Raw genomic sequence first — 13,725 nt, 5'->3', positions numbered from 1 at the left:
TATGGCAGAGCCAAAAATTAATCTCCTGTGTTCCAGTCTAGTGCCTTAGCCACAAACCTCAATTTGTTTCTGAAAGCGCTGTGAAATTTCTGTGGCAATGCAGAGTGGCAATACAGAGTGGTAGTTACTTGTGCTGGTTCATCCAAACCAGTTTAAGTAAGAACCAATTCAAACCTTCATGCCAAACTTGAAATGAACCTCACTGTTTTAGCTCACTTGGCTTTTTAACATTCTTTTAATGTTCTTGCAACCTTGGATTTTGAATCATAGGCAGAAATATTAAATAGTTGTGAAAATAGTCACTGTTCTGATTATTCCATCCTGGCTCAAACCAGCATATAGCTGAAATCTTGCAAAGCAGTGGGTCCCTGTCAGAGCTAGGCAACTCTTCCTTAATGATGGTTTCATCTGCTAGTTTTGTTGCAAAGCCAAAACTCAGGTTTTGCCCATAGTTTCACTGAGTTTCAAGAACTTTTGAGGGGTTGGGGGGCCTGAATTTGCAGAGGTCCCTGGGGCTGATTTTATCTTTTAAAAGAAACAATGCTGAACATGATGGGTATTATATTCTTTTGAGCCAAACCCAGGCAAATTGATTGGGCTAAGCTTTACATTGAAATTTTAGGTCCACTTGAACCCAAAACTCAAAATGAAACTCGGGGTGTGGAATCCAAACAACAAAATTGAAGAATGGTTTCTGTGAGCCCCCAGGAACAAATACTGCAGTGCATCACACAGCTCTTGTTCCTAGGAGATTTCAGACGAAATACCACACCAATGGGAAAAAGACCAAGGAATGGGAAAGCCAGGAAATCTGATATATCAGCTGACTTGCCTGTAATCTGAATGGTCTCAAGAGATCAGCAAGGGCTATAAAGAACATTCATCTATTTGGTCATAACTATGTATTTGCTGATAGTGACTATATAAGATTAGCCTTACACTGACTGTGCTAAACATCGACACGTCTCTCACACTCTTGATTAGATACTTACTTCTTGCAGACTGAGCTTGGAGGAAGGAGAGCAAGAAGATGAACACCAAGAAAGTCATTTTCCTTTCAAATGCCTGGTTCCCCAACCTCTCCTGAAATCTGTAAATAACCACATTCAGAAGGTCACAGTATTTATTTAGTTGGATATTTAAAAATTTTTAAAACCACCTATTGAACTGGTCCATGATACAAACACCCTGAGTCATGAGTTCAGCCACGTGCATGGAGTGTTACCGGAAATATAGGCCTACAGCCATTTGTACTAAAGGAAAAACAGTGTGATCTAGGGGTCACAGCAGGCAACTGGAACTCAGAGTACTTGTGTTCTTGGCTCTACATTGACTTATTATGTGATTAGAAATAGGTCACCTAATATCCATGGACCCTAGTTCTTCTTAGTAAAATGGGGTGTCAGGTTGTTTGGGGTGCAATCCAGACCAGCGAGGGGTTGAGTCACTACCTGCCCCATAACCGTAGGTGCCTCAAATGCTATGCTACTGTAACTCCCTGCCTGGGATGTTCAGTCAGCAGCAAGCATGCCGGTCACACCCTGAGTGTCTCTATAACGGCAGCTCTGATCCAGCAACTCTGAACCCAGCAGTCTGCCAGCAGCACATCAGTCACGCTCCTGGGCTCTGTCAGCCTTGGTTACTACCTGTAGAGTGGCCTCAGCACACTCCCAGTCCTGAATTTTCCAAAATCATGTGCTCTGTAATGTCCAGTCCCCTCCTGGGCAGTTCAGAAAAAATAATGTTTATTTTTTCCCTCTAAAGTCACTTCACTGGGGCAAATACACCCTGCATTAGTTTATCGTAAAAAACCCAAATGTATTAACAATAGGACATAGGATAAGTGATGCCAAGTAAAAGGAATAGAGTTTGAAAGGGTTACCAACAAACACAAGTGAAAAAACACGTATCTAAAAGACTAAAACTTGATCTGTCAAGGCACAGGCTTTATTTAAAATGTTTTGTCTCACCAATCCTTCTCCTTCCCAGCCATGGCTGTTTTTTCCTCTATCAGGACCTTCCACAGAAGTCCAAGAGACTGGCTTCCCTTGTCTTCCTAGGTGAAAGATGTTTGCCTAAGTAGCATTCAGTTCCTAGAGACTTCAACCCCCACCTTGTTGACGCACCCATCCTTCTCAGCTCACAAGAGCTCTGTTCCCTTTTGTCTGTACTCTCATATCTCTGCTTATATCTCCCAACATTTAATGACGTTGCTTCAAGAGGTAGGATGACTTCATTTTTCCCTTCCTGTGGGCTTTCCATCTCCCTGTATGTAAACAGAACTTCCATTGTCTTGATTCCACCATGCTTACTTTACATAGGAGACAGGTAAATAGCTGTTACGTTCCCTCCTGTACGGGAGAGACCTGTTTCTCCCTTTGTTTGGACATAGACTGTAAAGCCTTATATCAATGAGTATCCATAATTCCTTAACATCCGTAAGTGTTAATACATACATTTTATGATGATATTAAACACCAGTGTGTCATTAGTTTTCATAAACACCTATTTGATACACTTTAATAATACAATAATATTGTATACAATCAGTTGATTCAGTTGCTTATCACTTGAGGTTCAGCCCCCTGTCTTTATAGATCAGTAAACTTTCACAATGTAGTCTCTGGAAAGTAAAAACCCAGAACAAGCTTCTCTCTCCTTCTGGGGGTGGGCATAGAGGTTCTACTGTCTCCTTGCCCACTTGATAGATTTATTTACCTGTGTGATGGGGTGTCCCCCACCCCTCACAACACGTACCCTGAAGGGGTTAATGGAGCCCAGATAGGCCAATTAACCTATTAGGCTGAAGGCTGGAGGAAAGCTCTAAGTAGGGGAAGCTCACCTGTGCAGGAACAGGAGGGCTTCTATAAAGCCAGGGAGCTGAGAGCAGGGAGGGGACTGTAGGGAGGTAGTCTGCAATAACTCCCTTGGATCTGGGGGCTATAGAGACAAGTAGCCCATGGTGACTCCTAGGAGGAGGGAATAGAGAGGCTGGTAAACCCCAGAGATGGGGGAGTGCCGGGGTAAGAAGCAGCCTAGTGAGTAAGCAGCAAGGTTGGGGACTCAGCTGACCTTGGTTGTGTGTGGTAGGGTGTGTGGTTGTGTGTAGCTGGGACCCAGAGTAGAGGGTGGGCCTGGGTTCCCTTACCTGCCACTGGGGAAGTGGCACTGGTGGGGCAGTGACTGGAAGACTGCCTGGGTCACTGTGCGAGTGACAGAGACTTTGAAGAACTATCTCCTGGAAGGGGAGAACACCAAGTGACCTGGCTGGAGGGCCGAGTCACGGAGAGGATGCGGCAACTCCTGGAGCAAGAAAGAGGCTGCAGACCAGATTGAGAGAGGGAGTGACGGCATGCAACCGAGGAAGTGGCATTGTTTCTGGTGAGCTATTCCCCAGAACAGCCAGGAGGAGGTGCCAGACCTGTGGTGAGTGGAGTGCCCATCACAAACTGATATGTAAAAATGGGCCTTCATTGTCTCTGCCTGAAGACAGGCTGGTCAGAGAATCAAGTGGCCATTCCGTTGTCTAAGGTACATTGTGCTTAAGCATTGCTAGCCATGCACATTTTAAGACTATAATTTTAGCACATGGTCATAACATTTTGCACAAACCCTGTGTATACATCATACAAGAATATTAATGCTCAGCGAATTACTGGTTTTCCAGTGATACCTTACCTGACATCTTTTTAGGTACAGATTGTAACCATAGTTGAGTTGGGGTACACTGCATTGGTCAGGCCAACTGAAACTCCTAGCCTGATACCATTAGGCCTCTAGCTATCTGGCATCAGGATGTTCTTAGAGTCATGTGGGGATAATCATAGTAATCTGTCTCCCGTGGGGTATTGCTCTGCTAAATGAATTAATGTCTGTTAAATTCTGTATTGTCTTTGCATAAAAGTCACTATAGTTTGTAGGCCTGCTTTCAGAAAGATTGCTTGCAAAGGTCTGATTTCCATCCATTAGAGGGCAGTGGTATCATACAGAAAGTACCATCTAGTGCATATTTCCTGTCTATGGTACAATGGCATTCTAAAACTATCCAGTCTGGGCAGTGTTAGCACATGAGTTTCTGTAAGAATGAAATGAATTATATGAGAATAAATGTACAGTAGATCTCTGCCCAGTGGAAGGTTTCCATGGATAATTTACTCCGGAGGACCAGGCTTGGACCACAGCATTCCACAATATGACGTTAATTATTTTTGACTCTTGGTACAATCTTGGTTTGGAGAATGGCTTCATCCGGTGGTGGTCTCTGTTCTGGAGACACTCTCTGTACAGAGAATGAGTCAGACACCTGGATTCTGTAACCCTGAACAGTCTGTAAAAGCCAATAGTTTTCTACAACAGTTCAGTATTTGTAAGGCATAGTCTTACATTCAGGATGGCAGCCTGCACTATGGAATTTCCTTGCTTCATGTTCCCTTCTGCCCCCTGAGTTCTCTTGTTATGAAGGTCACCTCAAACCTACTGTGTGTGTGTGTGTGGACATCATTATGCTAAACCACTGCTCAGAGCAAAGTATTAGGGCTTGTCAACACTTACAGCGTTGCAGCTGTGAAGATGCTACCTACACCAACCCGGGAGAGGCTCTCCTATCAGCACAAGTATTCCACCCCCCTGAGAGGCAGTAGCTATGTCAACAGGAGAAGCCCTCCCGTCGACATAGCGCTGACCGCAGCAGGTGTTGAGTCAGTATAACTGCATGGCTCAGGGATGTCGATTTTCCACACCCCTTGCTGATGTACTTACACCGACATAAGTTTGTAGTGTGTACCAGGGCTCAGTCTTCTCCAGATGAGAAATGGGCCTGATCTAACCCCCTGCCCCAGGTTTCAGGTTTTAAAAATCCAAAGCAAAATCCGAACCCACGCTCCTAGCCTTATTATGGGCTGAACGCAAACCTAGATCCAAACACCTCTGAACTTTGAAGGGGCAGGGGGAGGCAAGAGTAAGAAAGCTAGACTGGGATCTGGATCCAAACTCTTCAACTTGGGCCCATTTCGGAACAAAGCCCCTTTTCAAGAGTTTGGTGCCTCAGTTTCTCCCTTCTGCTTTTTAACATTATTCACCTAGCAGGAAGAAAGATTGCTCACTTGGCATCACATTGGTTGCCAAAACCATGCCTTAAAAACCTGCTTCCATAGCTCCCGTAAGACTATATTTGATTTCTGACCATTGTTCTTCTGCCCTTTTCAATCACAGATGCAGATCTAAACAAAGTTTTTCCTCTTCTCCCCCCCCCTCCCCCACAACTGCTGTTAAGTCAATGGGAGATGCAGGTACTCAACATCTTTGAGAATTAGGCTTAAACTGCAGAGTACTTGTCACACCCCATCTATCATAATGTGTCCACTGCTACACAGCATCCAGCCAGGGGAAGACAGAGTAGGTCCCCAAAAATGAAACCAGGTGTCAAGGATCAAAATTCCAAACACTGGGGCATTAAAACTCTCCTAATCAAACTGTGCACATCTTAATCTGAGTCTGTCTATAATTCATGTGTTTCTCAAACCTTCATATGTCCCAAATCTTTAATGGTTTGGATGGGCTTTTGAGTGATGGGCTGGAGGGAACTGGGGTTCTTAATATTTTAAACCTGCTTGCCTATCACTGAATTATTGAGAGCACTGGAGTGTGTGTGTGTGTGTGTGCGTGCAATGCATGATCAGTGACCCATCAAATAATCCAGGGAGCGGTGGTGTTTGATTGTTCAGTTACTGAGAATACGATGGGTTACCAGAAAAGTTGTGCAAATAGCTAGATTGGTTTGTTCTCTGGGCATCAGGTGACAGGCTTAATTTTATAAGGGGTATTTCCCAGCACAGAGAGGGTTTTATTTCCTCCTTCAGATAAAAGGTGTTCTGTTGTGCTTTCTTTCTCTTGCTGTGATATCTAATTGTTCAATGGCTACTTGTTTGTAGCAAATAATTAACTCCTGGAGCATGAAAAATGCCCTTAACTAGTCACCCCCAGAAGAAGCTGGTAAGATAAACAAGACCCACTCAGCTGCAGAAAACAAAATCAACACAAAAATGGGCCCTGCTTTTTGCAGCAGTTACTGTGTTTTATTGGAGCTGACCTTGTTGCCTAAGGACCAGCTCGGCTCTGCCTTGCCAGCCTAGGAGAGGTGGGGATAGGCCAGGACCCCACGCCCTTCCCCCTCCTTCTTTGACAAGATTAAACAGCCCAAGGGAGAGGTAGTGGGAGAAGTGAAAAACCTCTGTGGAGTCAGCAGTTAGGCTGGCTTCATTGCAAATAGTCAATCATTCTGTGGTTCTTTATGGTCAATATTTGTTGTTAGGTAACAAAGGAACATCAGCTGTGGTCTGTGAGCTCCTTGGAACACAGCTGTAGCCTTGTTCAAGGAGACCTGGAATGTAGGAGCATGGTCTGGTTTGTGCAGTGTGTTAAATTGCATGTGTGTGCATAAGATCATGCAAGCATCCATGCGTCCATATCAACACAAGTGCACGTGTGTGTGTTTGTGTACGTGTGAGCACAACTGTATTCACATGGGTAGGCAAACACATTTATGATCACTGAAACCATCCACTGGGTTACTGGCAGTCAAATCCTATTGGAGACTTAGTTCGATTCCTTCACTGCAAACACGGCATTTATGGAGAAAATGTCCCCCAAGTAACTAGCTCAAGCAAGTACAATCAGCTGTTGCGTAAACTGCTCTTTGTCTGATACCTCCATGGCAAGCGTGAAGATAGGTCTGAGGATGAATGTCACAGGAAAGCCCCTTTTCTCCTGCTGCGTATTATGCACTGCACTCAGGAAGAATGCCATTTCCCAGGTACAGACAAATGGCACAAGCGAGCTTTGCTGCTCTGTCTACAAGACCCAGGCACTATCCAAGACGCTGGAAGAGAATTTTATCAAACCTCTGTTGCTGACAGGGCTCTTGCTTCATGGTGCTTCCAAAGACCATTTGCTGCTGGATTTGCAGATACAGTGTGAGACTGAACATCAGGCCACCCGCAGAAGGGAAATTAATGGAGTACTGGTGTGAAGGGGAATGCAAGTAAGTACCATTGAAATTCACTAAACTTTACTGCTTGTGCAGATAAGAGGCCCCTGAAGGGGGGAGAGGGTGAGAGGATGAGGCAGTTACTGTTTGCCGGGCACTGTCAAAGGGACTTAAGAGGACTAAAAGCAAAGTGATATGCCATATATATTGCATTCTGACCAGCGATGAAGAGGGTTTATAACATCCATGGTGCACGTTTGGTTTAGAACAATGAGTATGCTCTAAATTTTTTGTTCTACTTACATAAATCTGACATCTATTGAGACGCGCACCAGCTCGAACACTTGACTAAGCCTAATGAACATGGCGGTAGAGTGTTGAGACTGATTTCTGTCTAGTGAAGTGTGTTTGTGCCCAGTCTGTGCACTACAGCCCATCTGCATAGGTATCTCATAAAGATTTTTATCATGGGTTTTCAGGAGTACAAGAGGAGAAATATAGCCTTTCTCTGTTAGTACATATCGGGATGAAATCTTGGCCCCACTCAGGTCAATAGTAAAATGCCCATTGGCTTCATTAGAGCCAGGATTTCACCCCAAGTCTCCAAAATAGTGTCATCTGCACCTCCTTTGTGAACATAGGAATTGCCAGACTGGATCAGACCCAAGGCCCATCCAGTCCAATATCCGGTCTCTGACAGTCACCAGCACCAGCTGCTTCAGAGGCAGGGGCAAGAAACCCTGCAGTAGGCAGGGATGGGATCACCTGCCCACAGGGCAAGTTTCTGCCTAACCCCTCATTAGAGGCTGGCTTATCCCCTGAAGCATGAGGGCTTATATCCCTTCCAAATCCTTCTGGTGAAAGATGACCTTGATTGCGTTGAGATTTGAAAATGGTTATACATACAATTAATAACTCTACTTCGCACTTTGATCCAAAGGTCTCAAGGCATTCTGCAAACTTCAATTATTTCTATTTACATTTCATGTGAGTTTAGTTACAATAGGCTGCTGGTTGCCGGCCGTGCTGTGTAATTAAATGGGATATCCCTTTATTTTTCAGAGTAGCAGCCGTGTTAGTCTGTATCCGCAAAAAGAAAAGGAGTACTTGTGGCACCTTAGAGACTAACCAATTTATTTGAGCATAAGCTTTTGTGAGTGAAGTGAGCTGTAGCTCACGAAAGCTTATGCTCAAATAAATTGGTTAGTCTCTAAGGTGCCACAAGTACTCCTTTTCCCTTTATTTTTCTCATTCTTACTCCAGCTCCTCCTTAGAGATAACACACCTGTCCAGACAGACCACTTCTCCAGAGGGATTCTGATCCTTCTCAGATAAGGAAGAGCACCGCTTGGCAGACCAGGGTGGCCCAAGGAATTGTGAATGGGATAGACCCCTTCACCCATGGGTCATCAGGTCAAATACATCTTAAGCTGGGGCTGGCCAAAAGTTTAGTGGCTCGTATGCAATGAGCTGGGGGGGAGAGGAGGGGCCCAGTCCAGTTATTGGTGGAGAAAAGCATGCAGCCCACCTTCCATAGCTGCCCCCTTTGTTGACAGTTTCAGTGAAGAGGCTCAGGATTGAATGGGCACTGGAGGCTGGACTGTGCTGTCCCCTAGATTGTGCTATCCCCCACTGATGGGCTCACTCTAGGCCAGGTGTGAGAAATGTCAGAGGGGTGGTGTGTTGGGGGGAAGCTTGGACTGCCGCTGCTTGTGTTGTATCTATGCATACAGACTGAGGAGATCGGTCTTCAGGGCTGCCGATCCAAGAATCTTCCACCCAGCATTAAAAATCACTTGTCAAAATGCACTTAAAAACAGAAATATTAAAATCACAGAGAGAATCTGCACGGAGGGAGTGGAAGAGGCTAGTAAGGAAGGGATGAAAGGAAAAGATCTTGTATCCCCACTGTGGTGGGAGACAGCAGGGCTGCCACTGTGCAGGGAAATGTGCCCAATATATGCGCAACGGAGCAGGAGGAAGCTGTGGTGCAGAAAGTGTCTCCTGCAGGTCTGTCTGCATTCTCTCGTGTTTTCTTCGGGCTTGCGCTGCCTGCATGATTGAAGCTGCTTTCTTTTTCTCTCTTTCTATATAAACAGAAAGCAAAATATCTGAAGAAAAAACAAGCTGTGCCAGTTCCCACTGATACTCTTTGCCTCTCAGCAAATAACTGGCATGGGAAAAAACATATGGGTAGGCTTGTTTTATCAAGCAAGGCACAGGTGTGTGCTGGCTTTGTTTGTAAATTCCCCTCTGCAAAATTCAAAGGTCAAAATCCTCAGCTGATCTAAATTGACAAAGCTTCATTGAAGTAAATCATCTACTCTCATTTACATCAGCTAAAGATGTGGCCCATAATTTTTATGAAAGGACATGGCTTGTCTTGCTATTTAGATGGAGGGGAAAATCAGTTTGTGCTTTTATTTTAGCGAATTAATTGCATTACAACCACAGCAGCACCCCAGAACTGTGCATTTTCCAAGTCCTCAATACCAAAGCTTTGGATTCATGCTTCAGGATGAGGCAGGCGCTATTTCTTTGTGTGTGTGTGTGTGTGTGTGTGTGTGTTTGTGTAAAGCACCCAACACAATGATTCTGATTGAGGCTTCTGGACATTACTGTAATATTAATAACACAACCATACTGTTGGGTCATCTAGTCCATTCAACTCACCCTCCTGGCCAGTGCAGGATTGTTCCTGACAGTGTGTTTTCTATTGCTTTGACCAATCTAGTTTTAAACACACCAAGCAATGATCTCTCCTCCACCTCCTTTGGAAAGGGCTTCTAATATGCCTCTGTTCCACAAGGTAATAGATTTATTCTGATAATTCATCCTCCATTATCCTTTTTCTTAATGCTGTGGGGTGATTTCTAATTGTGTCACCATCCTGAGATCTCCAGAGGAAATCAAGCAAAAAGGAAAGCAAGAATGTTTCTCCCCCCCACCCCCATGGCCAGCCAACATAGACCTCACCAAGGACGCACAAATGCTATCATAAGGAAGATATGAGTCACTCTTGTTAAACAGACTAGAACATTGGTGTGAGCCTTGGTTATAATGGCCTGTAATATACCTCTTTGCACTGTTTTACTTGGATTAGACTGAAGTTTATTCTACTCTGCAAGAATGCAAAAAGCCGATTCGATATTTACATATGAAACTTTCTGATCTCTTCCTGGTTAAGGGCAAGAATTTGGACTCCAGTCAGACAGTTTCTTAACACTGAAAAGTGCTTTATCCATGTATGTGGAGATACAAGAGCAGTTTTTGTGAAGGATTTTGCTACCTTCACTGGGTTCTCATGGTGTACATTCATACCTGCACACTGTGTACGTCTACCTTCCAGCAATTGTTCACCTGGGAGAATCTGTCACTGAATCCCCTTTAGCCAAAAGAAAATTTTACATTTGCATGAAACATATATTAATCACCCGGAAATCTTTGTTTCTGGTGATTGTCCATGTTCTGGTTGTTAATTATTATTTATATTGCATTAGTGCGTCCAAGCCCATTCATGGACCAGCTTCCCATTGTGCTAGGCACTCTACAAACATGACACAAAAAGACGATCCCTATGTAGGCCTGGGACCTAATCAACCCCTCCCCCGCATCATATTAAACGAGCCTTGCATGAAACTCAGGGATTTCACCACTGCTGCAGATAAAGAATTAATCTATCTAGGCTATTGTATGGTGTCCATCTCTACAGATGCCAGTCAAATGTGAAAACAGCCTCTAGATTTGTGTTTGCATTAAAACCTCTCATCAATCTATGAGCAAAAAAAAAAGACTAATTCCCTCATTAAAACATTAGTGCCCCATATATGCCACTAAAATTATAGGTTCTATCAGCAGTGCTATTAGAAGCACCTATCTTCAAGGCTTTTTTAGTATCAGTGGGACATAAATATTTACTAGGAACTTGATGTGTGACTCAAGGGCTCTGAGTGCGATATGCCACTTTTCAGAAAAAAAACCCCAAGTTTGTATCTTTTGAATTGCAGGTGCGTTTAAAGCGATTGAAGATGGTCTACTGCCCACAGTCCAGCTGCACCATTCCTGGAATCTTTGTGGCAAGGGAGGTGTCCAGGATGGGAGGTCTCCATGATCCCAAGAATGCTACAATTGCTTTAGGCCCAATTCCCCTACGTGGCAGATTGCTGGGCCGCAGTCACGAGAAATAGACACGTGTCCAAAGCTGGGAATGGGCGACAGGGGATGGATCACTGGATGATTACCTGTTCTGTTCATTACCTCTCTGGCACCTGACATTGGCTACTGTCGGAAGACAGGATACTGAGCTAGATGGACCTTTGGTCCGATCCACTATGGCTGTTCTTATGTCACTTCTTCTAGGGCACAATACAATAAATGTAGCCAGTGGGGAAAACTGGATAAAAGAAAACTGTGAGGGCAGCACCTGGAAAGCAGCAGTGCGGCTTGTAACTGGAAAGAAGCGCTGCACAGGAGGTAGCCCTGCTCACTAGATCTGATTAGAGATTTAGGAAGAGTGTGTTTCCGGGGTTAGAGCAAGGGATTGGGTGTCAGGACGCCTGTCTTTTCTCAGCTCTGCCACTGCCTTTGCGTGCAACTGTGGATACATCTTTCAGAGTAACAGCCGTGTTAGTCTGTATTCGCAAAAAGAAAAGGAGTACTTGTGGCACCTTAGAGACTAGCCAATTTATTTGAGCTCACGAAAGCTTATGCTCAAATAAATTGGTTAGTCTCTAAGGTGCCACAAGTACTTCTTTTCTTTTTGTGGATACATCTGTGTCCCTCATCTGTAACGTGGGAACGGTAATGCATACATGGTGTAGGTAGTATAAGAATCTGAAAGGGCTGGCTAAGAATAGACTGCCTTCACTACAGGCCTGTTGCAAGTCTAAATTCACTCATATTTATGTGCTTTGAGATTCTCAGTTTAAAAATACTCTAGAAGTGGGCATATGAATCTTTCTTTGATTTTAACTTTGTAGTCCTTTCTATCTTTGCATTTTTCTTCTTACTCAAGGGAAACAGGAAGAAACCTTTTTAAAAAGTTGCTCCCAGGGGCTGAGCTCAGTTATACAATTGTAACGCCATAGACATTATTGGAGATGCTCCAGATTTGCACTGTTGCAACTGAGATCAAGATCTAGCTCCAGGATTTCGTAAGAACTGGTAATCAGCTGCTCTTGCTGCAGAGGAAAGTGCCAGAGCCCCCTATCCAAATTCCATTGACTCAGCTCTGTGAATGAACCCTAAGGAACTGGTATATGCTCACAGTACAGATAGCCTGGGGCCAGCAGTCTAATCCATTAGTCATTAACTATTGCTCTCAATAATGGCTAATGTTAAGGGAGCATTAATTACTTGGTGATTAAAGCCTTAAAATACAGTGTACAGTTTGTAATTTTACCAAATGCCCTTTTTTAAAAACAATTGCTGCTGTCAAGCTGGTCACATTCACCAGGAACATGAACAGAATTAGTCACCTCTGGGTAGAGAAAGGGTCTTCTTTGGAATGGACTTTTTGTATCTGCTCTAAAGCATTGAGGAGCATGAGTTGGAAGAAGGCATTAATGGCTGCAGCAAAAGCTTTCTGGCATTGAGTAGCTAATGATGACGGTGGCAACTTTCCTGAGTTTTCAAAAATTATTAGTGGGCAAGTTCACAAAATTCAGCAAAACACAATGAGCGTTTTCTAAATCAGACTGTTTCCCTTCCCTCACTTTTGCCTTAGGTGAAAATGGAAGTTGTGCTGTATTGCACCTTGAAAGAGTATGAGGAAAAATGAATTTTTGTGTGCGTCACAAAACATTAGCATCCCTTGGTCTTTCACTCTTTTATCCAAAGCAAGACCTGTTCCAGACAAAGTCAGTCTAATGTGGTTTTATAAATCAATGGATAATGCTATTTCTAGACATTCTTGAGTTTGTTGGCTCATTCAACATAACTCAAAATGTTTGAGATAACAGACATACAATAGAAAAATGTTTTTTTTCCTCCTCTACTGCCTTTTAAACCAATGTGTACCACAAAGCAATGAGTAAGACACAGCAATGCAGTTGCCTGGTACAGACACAGATAGAGACCATTTTTTGCTGAGCCATAGCCTATATGCATCCTCAGAGGTTAGAACCTGTTATGTCATGAGTAAGGCTAAGATTTTGTCATGGGTATTTTAAGTAAAAGTCACGGACAGATCACGGGCAATAAAGAAAAATCCACAGATGCCCGTGACCTGTCCCTAACTTTTACTCAAAATATCCATGACAAAATGGGGAGCTGTGGAGGTCTCTGAAAGTCACGGATTCTGTGACTTCAGCAACCTCCATGACAAAATCATAACCTTAGTCATGAGTAGGGATACTGAGGGGCTAATCCCTCACCTTTTTTTTGAAAGTTGCCACAGGCCCTTGCCCTTGTAAAGTCACCAGAAGTGGTCGGATATAGACCTCTCTTCTGTACAGAAGGATTTTGATTATTTATCTGCCTTGTAGAGTCCTTTTGCTGCAAAAGAAAAAAAGGAAGTAGGATGATAACTAGGGAAGTAAACCCAAGCCAAGGGTCTGACCCTGCAAATCTTTACAAGCACAAGTAGATTTTACTTGGGTGAGTAGCCAAATTCAGTGGAGACAACTGATCTGTTTTCAGGCAAACGAAAAAGAAGATTGAAGTGCGATAAGGGAACATTCTTGACTCAAATCAGCCTCCGAGAGAGGCTTTGACTTCACCACAAGTTTAATTTTATATTT

At 43.7% G+C, this 13,725-nt stretch overlaps 1 protein-coding gene across 1 annotated transcript in view; it reads right to left on the bottom strand.

The window, feature by feature from the left end:
- The window catches only part of PIGR (polymeric immunoglobulin receptor), a 47,706-nt gene that overhangs the window by 9,909 nt on the left and 24,072 nt on the right, over window positions 1-13,725 (bottom strand). The window contains exon 13 of the mRNA XM_043533802.1: window positions 993-1,090. Within this exon, the coding sequence (XP_043389737.1) occupies window positions 993-1,090 (98 nt within the window). The remainder of the gene's footprint in view (window positions 1-992; window positions 1,091-13,725) is intronic.

Source organism: Chelonia mydas, chromosome 21 (assembly GCF_015237465.2).
Source record: "Chelonia mydas isolate rCheMyd1 chromosome 21, rCheMyd1.pri.v2, whole genome shotgun sequence".
In the NCBI taxonomy this organism is placed as follows: Eukaryota; Metazoa; Chordata; order Testudines; family Cheloniidae; genus Chelonia; species Chelonia mydas.
This window is presented reverse-complemented; position numbering and strand designations above follow the sequence as displayed.